Below are 18081 nucleotides of genomic sequence, written 5' to 3'. Positions count from 1 at the left end.
AAGACTTTAACTACATACACCACCTTTTCCATACATATTAGGGTAAGGGAAAATGAGGTCCCACGATCCCAATGATGGTTTAGAGACAGGCAGACCTCACAGTGCCCATTATCAGATGTTACACCCGCCAGATTAGCAAGGTAGGATTTTTGTTAGACAGAGGCTGAGTAGAAGCCTGGGGATGAGTCAGCCTGGGAGTGAGGTAGTGAGGTCACCTCAGGACAGGTAGGGAGCTCTAACAGGTCAGGGCTTCTGGAGCCCTCTCACCTCACCAGAAACTAGAGAACTTTCTGAAAGAGGAGAGGAGGCCCAGCTCTGCATGTTTGAGGGACCTTGGCCAATCCCCTGGCATAAGGCTGGGCATGGTGAGCATGGCATTCTTTGGTTGGAGTATGGAGCCTGGGAGGAGGTCCCAGGGAAGATATCCCATCTACAGGCAGGATGCTGGAAAGCAGGATCTCCACTGCCTCAATGTTTCCAGGGGAGAACAGCCTGTGCAGCAGGAAAGTAGCCAGCCCAGTGTAAGGCTTGAAGGCAGCCACCAACCCACTAACTAAGCTAACAGGAGAGGACAGTGTGAGTATTCCTACCAGATAAAGGGAGAGGGCAGTCAGGTGTAATACCCAACTAGTTCTCATCTGGGACTGCTCAGTTGGCAGCTGTTGGGCTCCTTTGCTCAGGGATACCCTCAGGCAGCTGGGTGAACAGGAGGAATCATCCAGGGTCTAAGGAGATACACCAGGAGGTAGTTTTCTCAAAGAAGAGACTGTTGATACCTGCATTTTTGTACATAGTTGCTAAAGAGTTTGTCTTCACGTTCTGCTGTTCCTCGGGCATCCCATATACCCCTAGACCCCATTGTTAACCCCTTAATAATAATCACAAAGCCAAGCTCAAGGACTGTTCTTTGACTCCAGTGTGCAAAGTGTGGGAATTGTGTGTTGCCTGGCCGTGCATAGCTTAGGGGGACCTAATTCACATTTAGCGACTCCTAAGGGGTACATGTTATAGATTGTACACTCTTATTTATATTTACTAAAACTACAATGTAAAGCTCTACCTATATAATCTATTCAATTTGTTTCAAATTAACTACAAAGTTATTATTAGATCTAAAGCAGATGGTGGTTACTTACACCCAGCATGTGGTTACCTATAACCATGTGTCTAAGCTTGGCACTGACTCAAGTATTTTGTTTTACCATGGCAAAAAATAAGTCTGCATACATTTCAAGAACAAAATCAGAGACTGACCTGACAATAACCTGTACTTACCTCTTCTGAATCTGGGTGATTTCTAGCTAGTAATATTTCTCCAAGGTCAACACAGCTGGAATAACTTGTGTTCCTGGCCTCTATTTCAGCTCTCAGATCCTGGTGATATTTTATCAGTAATTCCACAGATGACACATCTCTGTAAAAATGAGGTATAATCAACAAAACATCAATGGGGCATAAAAAATGGATTCCTGAAAATTTGTTGTCTCTGTGACATTAGGGAGTATACACAAAAGAGTCAGTATAAACCAGTCCTAGTAGATTAAGGAAATTTATATGTAGTGCCCAACTGTTCCAAAGGGTTATATATAACAATTCTTAACTGTGTTTAGCAACATTAAGGGAAAAAGTGGAAGACCCATATTTTCCAGTCTGGAAACACTTATTATGCGTATTATTATTATTTAAATACCATTAGTGACATGGCATTCATGCCCAACCACCCCCAAAAAGTACCAAATCATTATACAAATTTAACACTGGATCCTCAATTCCTTTGCAGATATTCATGTTTAGATTATAACAGCAAGAGCAAAATTCAAGTTTAAGTTACCCATAATAATTGACCAGAATGCATTTTTCAGAAGTGGAGTATGATAAACTGATATCTGATAGGGATTGTATAGCTTAATACACCCAAACCTATCTTAAAGGAAATGGACCTAAGCACATCCAGTCAACACTTACTGTATGTTTCAATCTAAATTCCACTCTTGATAGTCATTACCAAAATATTCAAATACCCACCACCTTCACACACACACACACTACATTACCCATCCCTCCATGCCAAGGCCTAATCAACCCACTTCAGGTATTATTCGAATAAATGCAGACCTATAATGATATCACAGATACACAGGCACTTCATAGCATAATACGGCATGTACGTTGTGTTCAAAATAATAGCAGTGTGTTGAAAAAAGTGAATGAAGCTCACATTTCTTCTAATAGCTTTTATTTCCATACACACAAATGCATTGGGAACACTACACATTCTATTCCAAATCAAAACATGAAGAAAAATATATCAAATTTGTGTTGTTCCTCTAAAAAACTTGAAGAAAAGTGAATATTAGACTGTTCAAAAAATAGCAGTGTTTGTATTCTTCTTTACAAACTCAAACATTCACTATATAAACTGAAAAATGTTTGAAGATTTGGCTTTCCTTTGAATCACTTAACGAATATTTAGTTGTATAAGCACTGTTTCTGAGAACTGCTGTACATCTGTGTTGCATGGAGTCAACCAACTTCTGGCACCTGTGAACAGGTATTCCAGCCCAGGATGATTGGACTACATTTCACAGTTCTTCTCTATTTCTTGGTTTTTCCTCAGAAACGGCATTTTTGATGTCACCCCACAAGTTTTCTATTGGATTAAGATCCGGGGATTGGGCTGGCCACTCCATAACATCAATCTTGTTGGTCTGGAACCAAGATGTTGCACGTTTACTGGCATGTTTGGGGTCGTTGTCTTGTTGGAACACCCATTTCAAGGGCATTTCCTCTCCAGCATAAGGCAGCATGACCTCTTCAAGTATTCTGATGTATTCAAACTGATCCATGATCCCTGGTATGCGATAAATAGGCCCAGCACCGTAGTATGAGAAACATCCCCATATCATGATGCTTGCACAACCATGCTTCACTGTCTTCACAGTGTACTGTAGCTTGAATTTAGTGTTTGGGGGTCGTCTGACAAACTGTCTCCGGCCACTAGACCCAAAAAGAACAATATTACTTTCATCAGTCCACAAAATGTTGCGCCATTTCTCTTTAGGCCAGTCAAGGTGCTCTTTGGCAAATTGTAACCTCTTCAGCACGTTTTTTTTTTCAACAGTGGGACTTTGTGGGGGCTTCTTGCAGATAGCTTGGCTTCACATAGGCGTCTTCTAATAGTAACAGTACTCACAGGTAACTTTACACCTTCTTTGATCTTCCTGGAGCTGATTGTTGGCTGAGTACTTGCCATTTTGGCTATTCTTCTATCCATTCCAATGGTAGTTTTTCGCTTTCTTCCACGTCTTTCAGGTTTTGGTTGCCATTTTAAAGCATTTGTGATCATTTTAGCCGAGTAGCCTATCATTTTCTGCACTTCTTTATATGTTTTCCCCTCTCCAATCAACTTTTTAAGTAAGGTACGCTGTTCTTCTGAATAATGTCTGGAACAACCCATTTTCCTCAGAATGTAAGAGAGAAATGCACTGTAACCAGCATGTACAACATTTGCTGCCTTCCTTCCTTAAATAAGGGCAATAATTGTCACCTGTTTTTCAAAGAATGAATGACCTCACTAATAGAACTCCACACTGCTATTATTTTGAACATGCCCCTTTCAATTAGTGATTCAATTACACAGAATCAGCAGCATGCATGTCATGACTGTTGGGTCTGTTGAATTTCTATTACTCTACTACACCTGCTAGTAAATTATTTGCCATGTAGAAATATAATTTCTACCAAAAACAGTGATTGATCAGGTTAGTGATGTCTGACTGCTATTATTTTGAACACAACTGTATGAATCATCATACCTCACACACAAGACCTAGATGACCCTGCCAGCCCCCATATCCGCTCCTGTTTCATTGTCTGACAGTCTTAATTGTTCTATTTGGTTTTCTGCACTTTGAATAAAAATACAATCCTATTCATTGTCAGTTGTAAATGTGCCGAATTGTTCATTAATTTGAGAAAATAATAACTAAAACATAAGCAAAGATCATTGAAAAGATTTCTACTCAAGTCTTGTTTTTCCCTAATCTGCAATGCTTTACCATTAGAAATCTAAGGGCTTGTTCAGACTTGCCACCCCTTTGCAAGGTGTTCATGGTAGATTGCTTTTGAGAGGGTGAATGGTATGCAGTGGGGAGGCAGTAAATTGCCTCCTCACCTCCTGTTTGAAACCTGAAAAGCCTGTACCACTGCGCTGCAACCACATGCATCTGGTTGCAAGGTGGTTGTGGCATGGTCCCATTCACTTGAATGGGTCAACAATATATGGTTTCAAACATGCTTGGGAAAAACATAAATCTATACTCATACAAGCGTTAACAAAAACAAAAAACAAAAACAAGACAAAAAAAACTAACACATGTATAAATTTTAAAAAATGGGCAGACTCAGTGGACCACTTGATCTTTTTTTGCCGTCACTTTTCTATGTTTCTAAGTTTGATACAGCACATCAAACTCGACAAGGGGAATAATTTTTTTTGTTGTCACTGCATTGGTACCACCCTGTCTAGCCTAAGCTTGGCAGTAAAACCAAGGCTGAACCACCAATTTTTACCACCTTCCCCTGAAGGCACATGCAGGGGCGGACTGACAACTCATGGGGCCCCCTGGCAATAGGGGATCATGGGGCCCCTGTGTCCTTGCCCACACTCAAAGCACACCCATAAAGCCTATAAAAAAGTTGCCAGGGGCATTTCATGGTGCCCCCTACTGACCCCGGGCCCTCGGGCAGTGCCCGAGTGCTCGAATGGTCAGTCCGCCCATGGGCACATGAGAACAAAGCTTAAGGGATATCTTGAACTTGCGATTGATCACCGATACAAATCACTAATGCTAGCAATGGCAACAATTTGAAACTAATGATTTAATTGTAGGAAGTGAATTTTGCATGTTGCAGTTTAAACTAGTGCTACATCAAAAGGCTGGCGTGCTGTGGTACAAACTGCACTCCTGCAATGATTTGTAGCTAAGCTCTAGAGGTGAATGTAGTGCAATTGTTGCTGGTGATGAAACTCAGCAGCTGAGGGACTGAGCTACAAATCACTAGCTAACAGTTTGAAATAACTATTTCCCTAGTAAAAAATCAGTTAAAAAAATACTATTGCAAATAAATTGCCAGTGCGACATGGCCCTAAGAGCAGGCAGGAAGAAAGACAGATGTCCATGGAGTTTCCACTAATGGGTCATTGACAAATATTGAAGCATGCTTGTAAAAACTTAACTATCCAATGCATTTAATTTAATTTATTAAACCAAAGTATAAAATATCTTCATATACTGAATTACCAGATGTTTGTGTACATTATGTGCATGCAGTATGGACTTCCTAACTTGAAGTTCTCATATGAACAGTTACCTTGGCTTTTCCTGGGTTTCAATTTGCCGAATAATGTTTTCCATCCAGAGCAACAAATCACGAACCATGCTAAAGAAGCTGAACTTCTCGGCTGCGCTAACCAACTCTGCTCGCCTACCATCACTGGCGTCCAGCAGAGATTTCCAGGCTTCTGTCACCTCCCTCTCCTTCTTCTGTATATCTGTAGCCTGATCTCCTGCATAGGCAGAGTACAGACGTGCTGCAGTCTCCTGGAATGCCTGAACCTGCAATGATTTAATGCTTCCATCCATCAGTTTTTGTTAGATTGCATACGACAACTAACCTATATAGAATTCACCTGTCATTTTGCAGCAAACAATATGCTGGTTGCATTTATTTGTACTGATGTACTTGAAACTGATACTTCAGATTTGTTAGATGCTGGAGTTATACAATAATGTGAATGTATTACTGAAATATTTGAGCTTCGGTTCCTGGATCTGCACACCCACCCTTATGAGGGTACCCAAGTCATCAAGCTGAATTATTTATTTATTATATATCATTGACAATACAAAAGGACATGCTGAAACACACTGTTATGGACTAAACCTCTAATTTGTTGACATAAACTCAACAGACTTCAGATAACATACTGTATAATTGATGCGTAGATGCAGTATGTACATACCTGTGACCCAATAAAATGGAAATCCCTCTCAAAGGCTGTATGTACTCTGTGCAGAGACTGTGCTGTATGTACATCACCACCCAACTCCTCTGGTAGCTCTTTGTGCTTTTCCTCGATCAGGCTCAGGATCTCTGTGCCATCATAGAAGAACTTGTGGAGATCATAAGAGGCCGACAACAGCTGTACACGAGTGTCAATCAGCTCCAGCAGGTCTGCCCAGCTTTCATTCAGGTTGTCCTTCCATTCTGCAATGGCCGCAGCCTCTGAATGGCCAGCGTCAATCAGTTCTTCAATCAGGATATTCACATTGTCAATCCGCTCTTGTCCAGTTATTCCTGTCTCTTTGGCAAAATCACGAAATTTATCTCGGAGCTCCTGTGAAATTTAATTTATTTACATTTAAAAGAAATCAAGACAAAATTACTTTATACTATACATAGATAAACTAATATTTATAGGAACGCCCCGCTGACTTCCATAAGAATGATGCAGCATTCTCTGAGAATGGAGATGGTCTTGAGGTGTGGTACAGTGGAGGAAACCCAGAATAGCAAGATGTAAATCAAACTAAGGTCCTGGTAGCTTTTGGTTGTCGCAAGTGCACAACTATCCTTCACAGATCTCCATATATTCTCACCAGAATATTCCCAATAAGAATGAGTTGTATATCATATGATCTTCTCTATCTTTTCTTCTTGGTCAATTGCACAGTTTTGTGTATATAAGGTCCTGGTAGGCCATACCTATCAGCTCTGGTAACCAGCCCTCTGAAGCAGGTAAATGGGGACTTATTTTAGCTGCAGAATGTGAAGTAGGTGGGCTAGGGAAATGTTTTTGAAACCACCATTAATCTTTTGGGTGGGACACCCTTCTTAATTTTGAACACTCAATCTCTATCAAGTATAAAAAAAGATTTTCTATATGTTCTTACCGTCACGTGGTCTAAATCTTGTCCCATTTCTTGGGATGAGGCTTTGATGTCTCTCTCTGCGATCCATTGTTCCAAGTCCTCCACTTCACGCCTCAGTTGAAACATATGATAGGTATTGTCCAAATTCCGCCTTCGTTCATCTGCCATGTCTCTCAGGGCTGTATACTGCTTTTCTAGATTGTCCTGGTGTCGGATTATCTGTTCACTGCAAACACAAGACAATGTAAGTACCATCTTTGGTGCCTGATAATGGCCATACAAAAGGAGATTTTGCTGTGGTGTACAAATATCAGGATTCAGGCTCATTTGAGTTCTGTGTTTTTGGCTAAATTAGTAGGGATCCTGTCACATGTCTCTTCTAGAGTGGTGTGCTATCTCATCAGAAGAAAATGTTTTGCTTTAAAGATAAAATTTACTTATATTTTCCATTCCCTGGTTCCTCCTTCCCTCTTCCTCAACATGCTAACAATATTTTTTAAATAAACCTTTCCACTTTTTATTTTATTTTAGACCCAGTGATGTCATCACTGTGTCTCTGTGCTTTCCTATGGAATGCAGATCATGGCTGGTTGGCGGGGCTGGAACAGTGCTGTAAATATCACAGCACCCTGCTCTTGTATTATACTCAAGAGCCCTGATGCAAACAATGGACTGGTATTTGGAAGGAGTTATGCAAATTTCAAAATGCCTTGATGACTGATTGTCAGTCTAGAGGAGTAGAGCATTCCTAGTCAGGCTGCTTTTGCATACAGACTGCACTAGGTAATGTGATAATTGTGCACACCGATATGGACAATGACAACCATAATTTGGATCATACTCTGCAAATGTCATTCTCACTCCAAATCAGTCCCCCTCCCTTTTTTTTGAATGGCATATGGTGTGTGTATGCTGGGGTCACAAGGGCATCAGGCACAGCTGGATACGCTTCATGGTTGTAAACCCAATTAGCTGGTTCCATGATGTCTGACAGACCCTTGCCTTGGCCTGGTCGTAAAGCCATAAACTAGTCAGTCACTGGACATGAAAGCATTCCAGAGGTGGCAGTAAAACATACATCCCACTTGAAACAACTTTTTCATACAATTTCATAAATCCAGGCAGGAACAAGGTACAATAAAACAAAGCATATATTCAGAGAGGTCAGTTTAATACGAGTCACCTGATACCTTACACCCCTAGATAACATCTACCAGAGAGCAGAAAGCGATATCTCTTTAACCGTCACAGCCAGATATGTCATATTTAATGTCTGGACGTTCAGAATATGGTTCTGCATATTAACCTGCCAGTGGCTAGGCTACTGCATGCACTTATGGAAGGTTATTGACCATGGTATAAACAAGTGAGGGATTTGGTCATAGCCAGGGTCCCCGCCTAAACACCCCTCCCCAAATGAGGCGATTGGTTCTCTGCTTTAAGGAGACACCCTGCTGTGTTCCTAGAAAACAGGCTGTCATGCTTAGAGAGAGAGATGAAGAGATTCTCCCTTTTAACCTCCCTAGCGGTATGATTATGTCCATATTTCTGTGCTGAAAGCGGTACATTTTTTTGCATGGAAATATGTTTTTTTTATTGTAGGCCTGTAATTTTTAGGAATAACTCACTAAAATCTGTCCGAACAAGAGTCTAGTAAACATCCTGGGTATGATAAAATTTGAAACACAAGATCATAAATCATAAATTATATTTTAACAAATAATCATAAAAATAATAATATAATAATAATAAATTTAATTCAATAATATAATCAAACCAAAAACACTGAAGTTTGAAATATGGCGCCAAGTTCGCACATCAGTGAGCAAAGTCGCAAAATCGTTTTCAGTGTCTGATGACGAATTTCCCCACAAATCATTATCACTCAATTCTGCAAGTGGTTCTGATTTACTATTGCTGTTCTCTAGCTGGTCTAAAACCGCTTTTGACCAAAAGGGACGCTTTTTGGATGCCATGGACTTTTCTAAGTTTCCAGGCAGAAAGAACAGTCAAAATGCAGTCAGGGCACAGGACAAAGCAGTAGGTACAAAATGTATGTTAAATGGTTTGATACAGTAATGTTTTACTATGTCAAATTCATTTCTAAGAAAATGACAGTTTAAAAATTTTTTTAAATTTGCCGCCGTTCCGGCCCCCGTATGTTCCGACACTCGCAGGGACCGGAACACGGAAGCCAGATGCCGTCATCGGCCGGAGGAGATGGCCGGGGACACTGCAGGGGACGTATCGTGGGAACGAAGGACAAGGTAAGCGCTGCAGGGAATCCCTCAGCAACACCGCATGGTAAGGCTGAGTGTAGCTCGGGGTTACCACTTTTGGTACTGAAACTTTACCCTGAGCTACACTCGGGAATACCGCCAGGGAAGTTAACATCAGGAACCAACTTTGGGAGAAAAGGTACCATTTTGTTCAGGACACTTGAACTCTGCTTAAACCAGGACTTCTGCAAGTATTCTACATTCTTAAACTTCTTTCTTTTATCTCTCTGTTGTGTTATTGCTCTCTCTATTCATATATATATATATATATATATATATATATATTGGTTACATCTTTAATGTAAATATTTTTATTGCACCATTTTGACCTTTTTAGTAATAAATCCTATTTTCTGAAAAGTGTTGAATTGTTTCTAAAGCTCTTTAATGCAAACTAAGAATCCCTGTCTCTGAAGAGTGCTATTGTGTGTTTTAAAACCTCTGGATACATCTGTCTGCGGTGACAGTGTGTATACAGACGCTTATTCAAACATCATAGTGTTACTGCTAAGATTTGTGAGTTTCCTCCTTCTTTGTAAAAAGGTGGTGGTGGCAGTGTGAAGGGTTAATTGCGTAATTAAACTGTGCCAGTAACAATTGCTCTCAGGCTGTTGGCACCGAGATTGGGGGTCCAGTGAGCTGGAAAATCTTTGTGCAGGGTGCAGCTGAGAGTGGCATTGTTACGCAAGTGGCAGCGCGGTTTTAGATTGGCTAGTCCTTCGGTCACAAGTTGGTGAGAAGGACTGGGGTCTGACGCCGCACCCGTCACAGGTAATGCCTAAATGTGATGGTGATCCTCCATGACTGAAGGAACTGAAATCCAATAAATGAAAGGAGCAGGCCAAGGACAGTAAGGCTGAGGAGGAAGGGTCTACTTGATGCTGGACATCCCACAGCCCATCTTTATCGGACGTGTAGCAAATATTAATACACATGTTGAATGGTTTACAATATGCAGTGAAATCAGAATAGGCAATTTCAGTACAGTGGAGGAGCTTATACAAATATACAAAACTTCAGGTTCAGGGTTCATCTTTAAAACTTGCAGGCATACTTGACTATCATGGATGCATTTGGGGACTAATAATTTAATTCTTCCATTCAAAGTCAAGTTGTCCTGTATACATGCAATTATGTGGAATATATGGTTGTTATCAGCATTTATCGGTCATCATAATCACCCCAGAGATGCTTACATTATGCTTCTTCTATACACTGGTACTGCCAAGAGTCTGCTATAGGTTTTTAAGCAATACAATAGCCATGAGAGTGTCAATATGCACAGTAAAATCATCAAATATTTCAGTAGTACAGAAGTCATGGTCTACTGGCCTGTTACCATCTGTATTCAAATCTAATTGTCCATTCTATATGCTCTTGACTAAAGAGCTATTAGTGTTAATGATAGTAAGTAGAGGTGCCTATTATCTATCTGTTCATACCCATCAGGATGATCCAAGGCCAGCAGTTTCTGAGATTGTTCTGCCAAATCCTTGATATTTTTTCCATATTGTTCAATGCCTTGTTGTAAAATTAGGTGCTTCTTCAACATTAACACCACACTTTCTTCATCCTCCTCATCCTGAAAATAAATACCAATTCAATTATGAGCTCACTTCCTGGCCAAGAGTCAGAATCTTACGAAATCTCAGGATTGGATTAAGTGTGCCCTTGGTCCTAATAATGCTAGCAAATTTTTCACAGTATCTTCTGTGTCATTCCTTGCAATGAGTTCCTGGGAACACTGAGTATCACAAATCACCCAAGAAGCCTCAGCACAGTGCAGAAGCATCTTCTCACAAGGTCTGGCCAGCAGCATTGTGACATCACCATCACCCAGGCATCATGGGTAAAAACTGGCTCCAATGTAAGTAGACTTTTTAACTTTTTTTTCCCCACAGGTGTGTTTTTTTGTATTGCTGTCATGTAACTATTTACAGTGGAGGAAGAAGAACTGATATAATCATGGACCATGTCTTTTAGTGCAAAGTCCTTTTTAAGGATTTACTGTATATCTACCTCCTCTTTTCACTTTACTTACATTGTCTGAGTTTGACATTTTGGGGGAGATTTACTGGTGCACTCGGAATCTGGTGTAGCTGTTCATGATAGCCAATCAGCATCTAGCTTCAGGTTGGTTATTTAAGCTTTGACAATAAAACCTGGAAGCTGGTTGGTTACTATGCAGAGCTGCACTAGATTTTGCACTCTCCAGTTTTAGTAAATAACCCCCTCTAAATCACAATTTTTGCAGGAATCTGAATATGAAGCTTTTAATTAATACTGTTGTGCAACAAGGTCAGTTAGCTGAGAGAGCAGCAACTGTCAAACTTCAGGTTACCTGTCAGGCCCTTACTCAGGCTGCAAAATCAAACTCAGATAAGGGGGTATACACAACATCCTTTTAGGGAAGCTTGTACAACTATGTTCACAGCTTCCCGTCCGCCCTATAGCAGATATACTGCTGCAGGGCAGCATGATTGCGCAAAATCACGACCAGAAAATGTTGGAGAGCCAATTTTTGATATCAGAGGTGTAAAACTCAATTTCATCACTGGCCGCATAACATTATGGTTGCCCTCAAAGGACCGACTGTATCTGTATAACTAGATGTCTATAGTATGCCACTCTCCCTGACATTAGATATTAAGAGCCCCCCACCCTCCCTTACATCACAGTGATCTTCCCTTACCTAGTGCTTCTGCCAGGAAGAAGCTGGGGGCGGAGGTGAGAATAAGAAAGTGCAGGGTCTGGAGGAGTACCAGAGGAGGGCTGGAGTCTGCTGAGACCAGAGGAGGCAAGACAAGGGGATGCTGCGGCTGCACAGAGAGGATCTGATAGAGGACGTCTATCCTGCTCTCTGCTGCCAACTGCTGAGACAAGGTGGGGGTGGAAATGACAGGGGTGCTGCAGCTGAAGTAGAGGTTCAAGGTCCAAATGAAAAAGCCTGGTGGGCCAGATTCAGCCCGCGGGCCTTGTGTTTGACATGTGTTCTATATTGTCTTCAATTCGTAAAATTTTTCTGTACGATCTTGCATATTTGGCTATTTAGGGGGCACCTTTGAGACAGTGGATGTATTCTTGAAGACTTTTGGCCCACTTTAACTATCTCAAATAACGAATGATGACTTTACATTTAATACCTCTATTTCATATGAAATATGATATGAATGAAAGCATACCTTTGATTTTTCATCCCCAATCATGTAAAGCTGTTGTTCATCAATCCAAGCCTCTGCTTCTTTGGCATCCACATAATACTGTTCAGCCTCATTTGATTGGTTAAGGGATTTCTCCCTATTCACTGTCGCGGTCTGCAAGTAATTCCATTGATCTTGTAGCGATTCACGCAGCTTTTTGATTGGCTGAGGGTTGATTTCTGGGTCACCTTCCATAGTCTCTGCCCTATTGATAACATAATCTACTCTTGGTTTATGACCTGCAATTTCTTTCTGCAAAGTCTGAAGCAGAAACATTTTATCAGTAATGTATATGGAATGATAAGATAATTCACATAAAATGCCTAAACACATTTTCAATTTCAATTAAATGATGTATCCTTTTTATAGCTTTTGATGTATGAGTACCTCCTGGTGTGGGACATCTAATTTCAACTATCCTTTGGCATCAGTTTATTTCACTGCCTCTGCCTTTGGCATGAGTATATTTCATTGCCACAGCCTTTGGCATGGGTATATTTTATTGACACCCTGTAACTGTGTTATTTTTCCAAACAATCCATAGTATTTCTAATTAGCCAAAAAAATTCAAGATTAATTTGCCTAGTGGATTGTTTCATATCATACTATGCTTTATTATCAGTTTGGCTGGGTCCAGTTGTTGAACCGTTGTGTTGTCATTACTTTTATATACACACATGACAAGCAACAAAGTGTGTCTATTCATGCTCATGACAAGTTGTAAGAGGAAAAAAGCCCTAGTATTTATGGTCAGTTGGAGGAAAAATGTCTCAACTTTGGTGGTCAGTGGGAGCAAAAAATACCTCAGCATTGGTAGTCTATATGAGAAAAAATTGTTCCAGTGTTGGTGGTCAAGAAATAATGTTGCACTGGTAGTAAAAATATATCAGCTTTAATGGTCAGTGGTAGGATAAAATGTCTCAGTGTAAATGCTCAGTTGGAGGATAAAATGTCCCAGTTTCAGTGGTCAGGAAAAGGGAAAAGTAAACATGGTAACTAAGAGAAAGAATGCCCCAGCATTGGTGGTTAGTGGAGCACACAATGCCCCATCTTGGTGTCAGGGGTGAAAGATTGCCAAAACGTCAGTGGACAGTGATGGGAAAAGTAATTCCCCATCATTGGTAGTAGGAGTAAAATATGCCTTTCTGTCACTGGACAGTGAGAGGAAGAATGGCACATTGTTGATGTTAATGGGAGGAAGAATGCCCCATCATTTGTGTAAATGAAAGGATGAGCATTCTACCATTGGTGTCATTGGTTACTTACCTGAGATGATGTTCTGCACTCCTTGTCATTGCCTTTAAGTGTCCCAGATGACATCAGTGCTGGAACTATTTAGGCACTATGAGGAAGGCAATAACTCTGCCTGGGATGGCATACATTCAACCTTTGCCAGAAGCTGGAGAAAACTGTTTTTCACCCAGCAAATATATCACATACATTGCATGTGAAAAGGGTTCCCTCTCTGTAATAGTATGATGTACTATTGATATTCTGTGCTCTGACATGTAAGTAGCTTAAAATGCATCTAAAACAAAACTTTAATCTATTGCAAGCTTACCAGTCCTTAGATGAGGAAACTGCATTAGTTGTTTTCACATTTATTACTTTAGTCTCACCTGGTAATTTAGTAAATAACACACCTCCAGTTTCCTACTTCTCCACTATGTCTATGAAGGGAGCCGTGGTTGCTACTCAGGCTGCACTTTAAACATGTCTGACTTTCTTCAGCTTCATTACAGAGGGGGATGGGTAGAATAGTAGTTTATAGCAGGTAGAGTAGATTGTAGTTTACCTCACAGGAAGGGAAAAGGGCATTGCATTTGATTTATGATCAGAAGGTATTTTCTGTACTTGCTAAAAGCTTAAAAGAGAAGTATTGGGTTAAAAAAAAAATTATACTCATCTCATCTTTTCCTCAGCGCATTTAAGAGAACTGAGTGATCAAAGACTGCTGATCACTCAGTTCTCAGTCTACATTGAGCAGAGAGCTGGTGACTGCCAGTCACCGACTCTCTGCTCTGTCCCCCCACCCAGCTCTCACTGGAGCACTGGGCTGGGAAGGGAACAGGAGCAGTTGGCTCAGGCTCTCAGTGGCATGCTGAGCCAGATGCCCATCAGACTTCTGAGCAATAGAGATCTTTCTAGAGCCTGAAACAGCTCTGTGATGTTAGCTGACAGTTAGCTTTTGCCCGCTGACGGATAAAAATGTGTCACAGGAGTTCAGAAAGAATAACTGTGAGCCATAGGAGAAACAGGGCCAAAAGGACTTTGACCATATTTCTCCTTTAAATAAAGAAAGCTTAATGCAACTATCATATCTACGGATTGGTAAACTGCAGTACGTTAAACTTTTGTTCTTGGATTTAGTTATCCTATAAAATATACATATTTTATTGAAGAGAAACAGGATGCCTCTGGTTAGTGGCATCAAATGTACCGTAAATATACATAATAAATGAAGAGCATGGAGGAAAAGTAGAGGTAGATGCTCTGGTTTCGGAAACCTCTGAAATAAAGACCATTGGTCATTGGAGCAGTGAGAGAGGAACAATATGGGTTAACATGCAGGTATGCTGGTATGCCCTAAGTAAACCTATATACTGTAGCTCTATTTACCATATTTTGGAAAAAATAGTGGAAAATGAATACATTGCTAGAATGATCTATAGTAACAATATCTCATATTCTTAACTAGCCCCCCATGGATGCATTTTTATCCTAACTGTGAAATTGGTTTTGACATTATAAATCATTCAAGCACAGCATGATCAGTAACTGTTATCCAAGAGGCCAGGAATATTGTGGACATACTTGATTCTTCTTCAAAAGCATCTGCACCATCTGAAGATTGTTTCCGTAATCTTTGGATTCTGCAAGTGGCATTCTTTCCTGAATCCAGAGCTGTAGACAAAAAGAAACGATATGTTGTAATACTTGAGAAGTATCCAAATGTAACATTTTGACTTCTATAAAGCAATAGAGACAGTTGTCAAAGCCCAACTCAAGCCAAAAAAATGTATTTGGTTTTGGATAGAGAGGGTAAGAGTTATAGCTCCTGTCAGGATTTTATTGCCATCTGTGTCCCAGGCAAGATTTTTCTTCATTGCCTGTCAGGATAGAAAGTAATGGGAAATCTCGCTAACAGGACATAGACAAATAAAGAACACATATTTAGTAGTTGCGGAAAGATTAGAACAGTGTTTTTGTAGTATTAGTCACTAGGGAATAAACCCCCCAAGTGGCATCTCCTTAGGCCACTGACCTACCTTAAGCTTAAACTATAAAGATAAAAGTTTATGGACAACATTACACCTATATGAGTTTGTTGGATATCCTATTTGAAAAATGGGCATTAATATAGAGGCGGACCTCAATTTGTGGCACCCTTCTGAGAAGACTTTCCGCAAGATTTTGGACTGTATTTGGGGGAATCTGCACCCATTCAACCAAAAGAACATATGTGAGGTCAGGTGCTGATGTTGGAAAAGAATACCTGGCTCACAAATGGTGTTTCAATTAACCCCAAGGGTGTTCAGCAAGGGTTAGGTCAGGGCTCTGTGCAGGCCACTTGAATTCTTCCACACCAAACTCATAAAACTATGTCTTTATGTGTAAGGTAAAGTCTACATGCTTGGAAAAATCCGTATGTAAATGGATAGAAAACTGGCTAAAAAATCATATTAAAAGAGTAGTGGTTAATGATTCTGAATGGTCTAGGGTTGTCAGTGGTGTACCCCAATGTTCAGTATTGGGACCCTAACTTTATAATATATTTATAAACGATATAGGGTCTGGGATTAAAAATCCCAATTCAGTCTTTGCAGATGACACCAAGCTGTGCAGTGGAATAACGTCCTTACAGGATGACTCCAACTTACAAGCCAACCTTAATGCACTGTTTAATTGGGCAACTATGTGGCAAATGAGGTTTAATGTTGATAAATGTAAGGTTATGCACTTGGGGGCCAAGAATATGCATGCATCATACATACTAGGAGGGGTACAACTGGGGGAATCAATGGTGGAGAAGGATCTGGGAGTTCTGTTAGATCACAAGCTTAATAATGACATGCAATGCCAAGCTGCGGTTTCTAAAGCGAGCAAAATCCTCTCTTGTATTAAAAGAGGTATAGACTCCAGAGAGAGATATCATTTTACCCCACAAAAAGAACATTGGGGAACTGGAGAAAGTACAGAGAATGGCAACCAAACTGATAAGAGGCATGGAGGAGCTCAGCTATGAGGAAAGATTAGAGGAACTGCATTTATTCTCTCTTGAGAAGAGGAAATTAAGGGGGGATATGATCAACATGTATAAATACATCAGTGGTTCATGTAGTGAACTCAGTGTAGAGTTATTCACCCTGAGGTCATCACAGAAGGAGAAGGGGGCACCCTTTACATCTGGAGGAAAAGAAATGTAATCTCCAAACACAGAAAGGTTTCTTCACAGTGAGAGCTGTGAAAATGTGGACTAGACTCCCTCAAGAGTTGGTTCTGGCCAGCTCCGTGGATTGCTTTAAAAAAGGCCTGGATTCTTTCTTAGATACACAGAATATAACTGGATACTAACATTTATAGGTAAAGTTGATCCAGGGAATATCTGATTGCCTCTCGGGGGATCAGGAAGGATTTGTTTTTCCCTGCAGGAGCAAATTGGATCATGCTTTGCTGGGTTTTTTGCCTTCCTCTGGATCAACTGTGGGTATAGGATTATAACTTTTTTTTTTAATGGTTGAAGTGGACTTTTGTCTTTTTTCAGCCAGACTACCTATGTAACTATGTATGTTTATGGAGTTGGCTTTGTGCACAGTGGACAATCATGCTGGAATTGAAAAGGGCATTTTCCATACTGTTTCCACAGGGTCAGAGGAGCACAATTATCTAAAATGTCTTTGCTGTAGTACTAACATTATTTTTAAATGAAAATACCTGAACTCAGTAATTCTAAAGGGGTTTTCACATAGTTCTCATCATATAATGTAGGTGCAATGGTCAGGTGTCCACAAACTATACAGATATATGGTCTACTAACTAAAACAGGAGTGAATGCACTCCATGAATGCAGGCACTAGAATGTCTTATGCATCTGCCTACTACCACTGGTTGTATGGTGAATGTGTTGGAGAACCCCTCCAGCACTCTCCCCATAAGACAGCAACATGTGATGATGAGAGGAACAAATAATTTACTTCCTGTCTCCAATCCACGTAAGAGAAACAGAATGTTTTCTCTGAATGATGAGAGAGGGACCAGAGAAGAGATGAACACAACGTACAATTTCATCTGCCAAATCCCGGTGTAGCTGGTGTACTTGCTTCGAAGAGTGTAGCTTTCTTTTTCTTTCCTGCATTGGTTCTTGAAGCTGTAGGAAACGCATTTTGATATTTTGTTCCTTTTCATCAAGTTCTTTGTCTCCAGCAGTTGAAGGTACATCTGGTACAACCTCATCCATTTCTTTTGCTTTGTGATCTATTTGATCTTCTATTCTCTACAGATATAAATATAAAAACATATTCCTAGTTTAGAATCATGTAAATGGTGCTCATGTCACAAATGGATACAAAAAAATGCATAATGCACTGGTTATTGCAATAGCTTTAAAAATGCCAGTTTTTGGAACACTTACGCTTCTACAGTTAGTAATTATTACATTTTATTCCT

At 40.3% G+C, this 18081-nt stretch overlaps 1 protein-coding gene across 1 annotated transcript in view; it reads right to left on the bottom strand.

The window, feature by feature from the left end:
• SPTB (spectrin beta, erythrocytic) overlaps nt 1-18081 on the bottom strand; it is a 125977-nt gene that overhangs the window by 25548 nt on the left and 82348 nt on the right. Inside the window, exons 21-28 of the mRNA XM_089691662.1 lie at nt 17696-17908; nt 15229-15318; nt 12397-12675; nt 10657-10796; nt 6957-7161; nt 6026-6400; nt 5374-5618; nt 1276-1414 (exon numbers count right to left, since the gene is read on the bottom strand). Of these exons, the coding sequence (XP_089547788.1) occupies nt 1276-1414; nt 5374-5618; nt 6026-6400; nt 6957-7161; nt 10657-10796; nt 12397-12675; nt 15229-15318; nt 17696-17908 (1686 nt within the window). The remainder of the gene's footprint in view (nt 1-1275; nt 1415-5373; nt 5619-6025; nt 6401-6956; nt 7162-10656; nt 10797-12396; nt 12676-15228; nt 15319-17695; nt 17909-18081) is intronic.

This window comes from Staurois parvus, unplaced genomic scaffold (genome assembly GCF_062004578.1).
Source record: "Staurois parvus isolate SC_StPar_1 unplaced genomic scaffold, SC_StPar_1.0 ptg000568l, whole genome shotgun sequence".
NCBI lineage: Eukaryota > Metazoa > Chordata > Amphibia > Anura > Ranidae > Staurois > Staurois parvus.
Note: the sequence above shows the minus strand (reverse complement) of the source record. Positions and strands in the feature narration are given on the sequence as shown.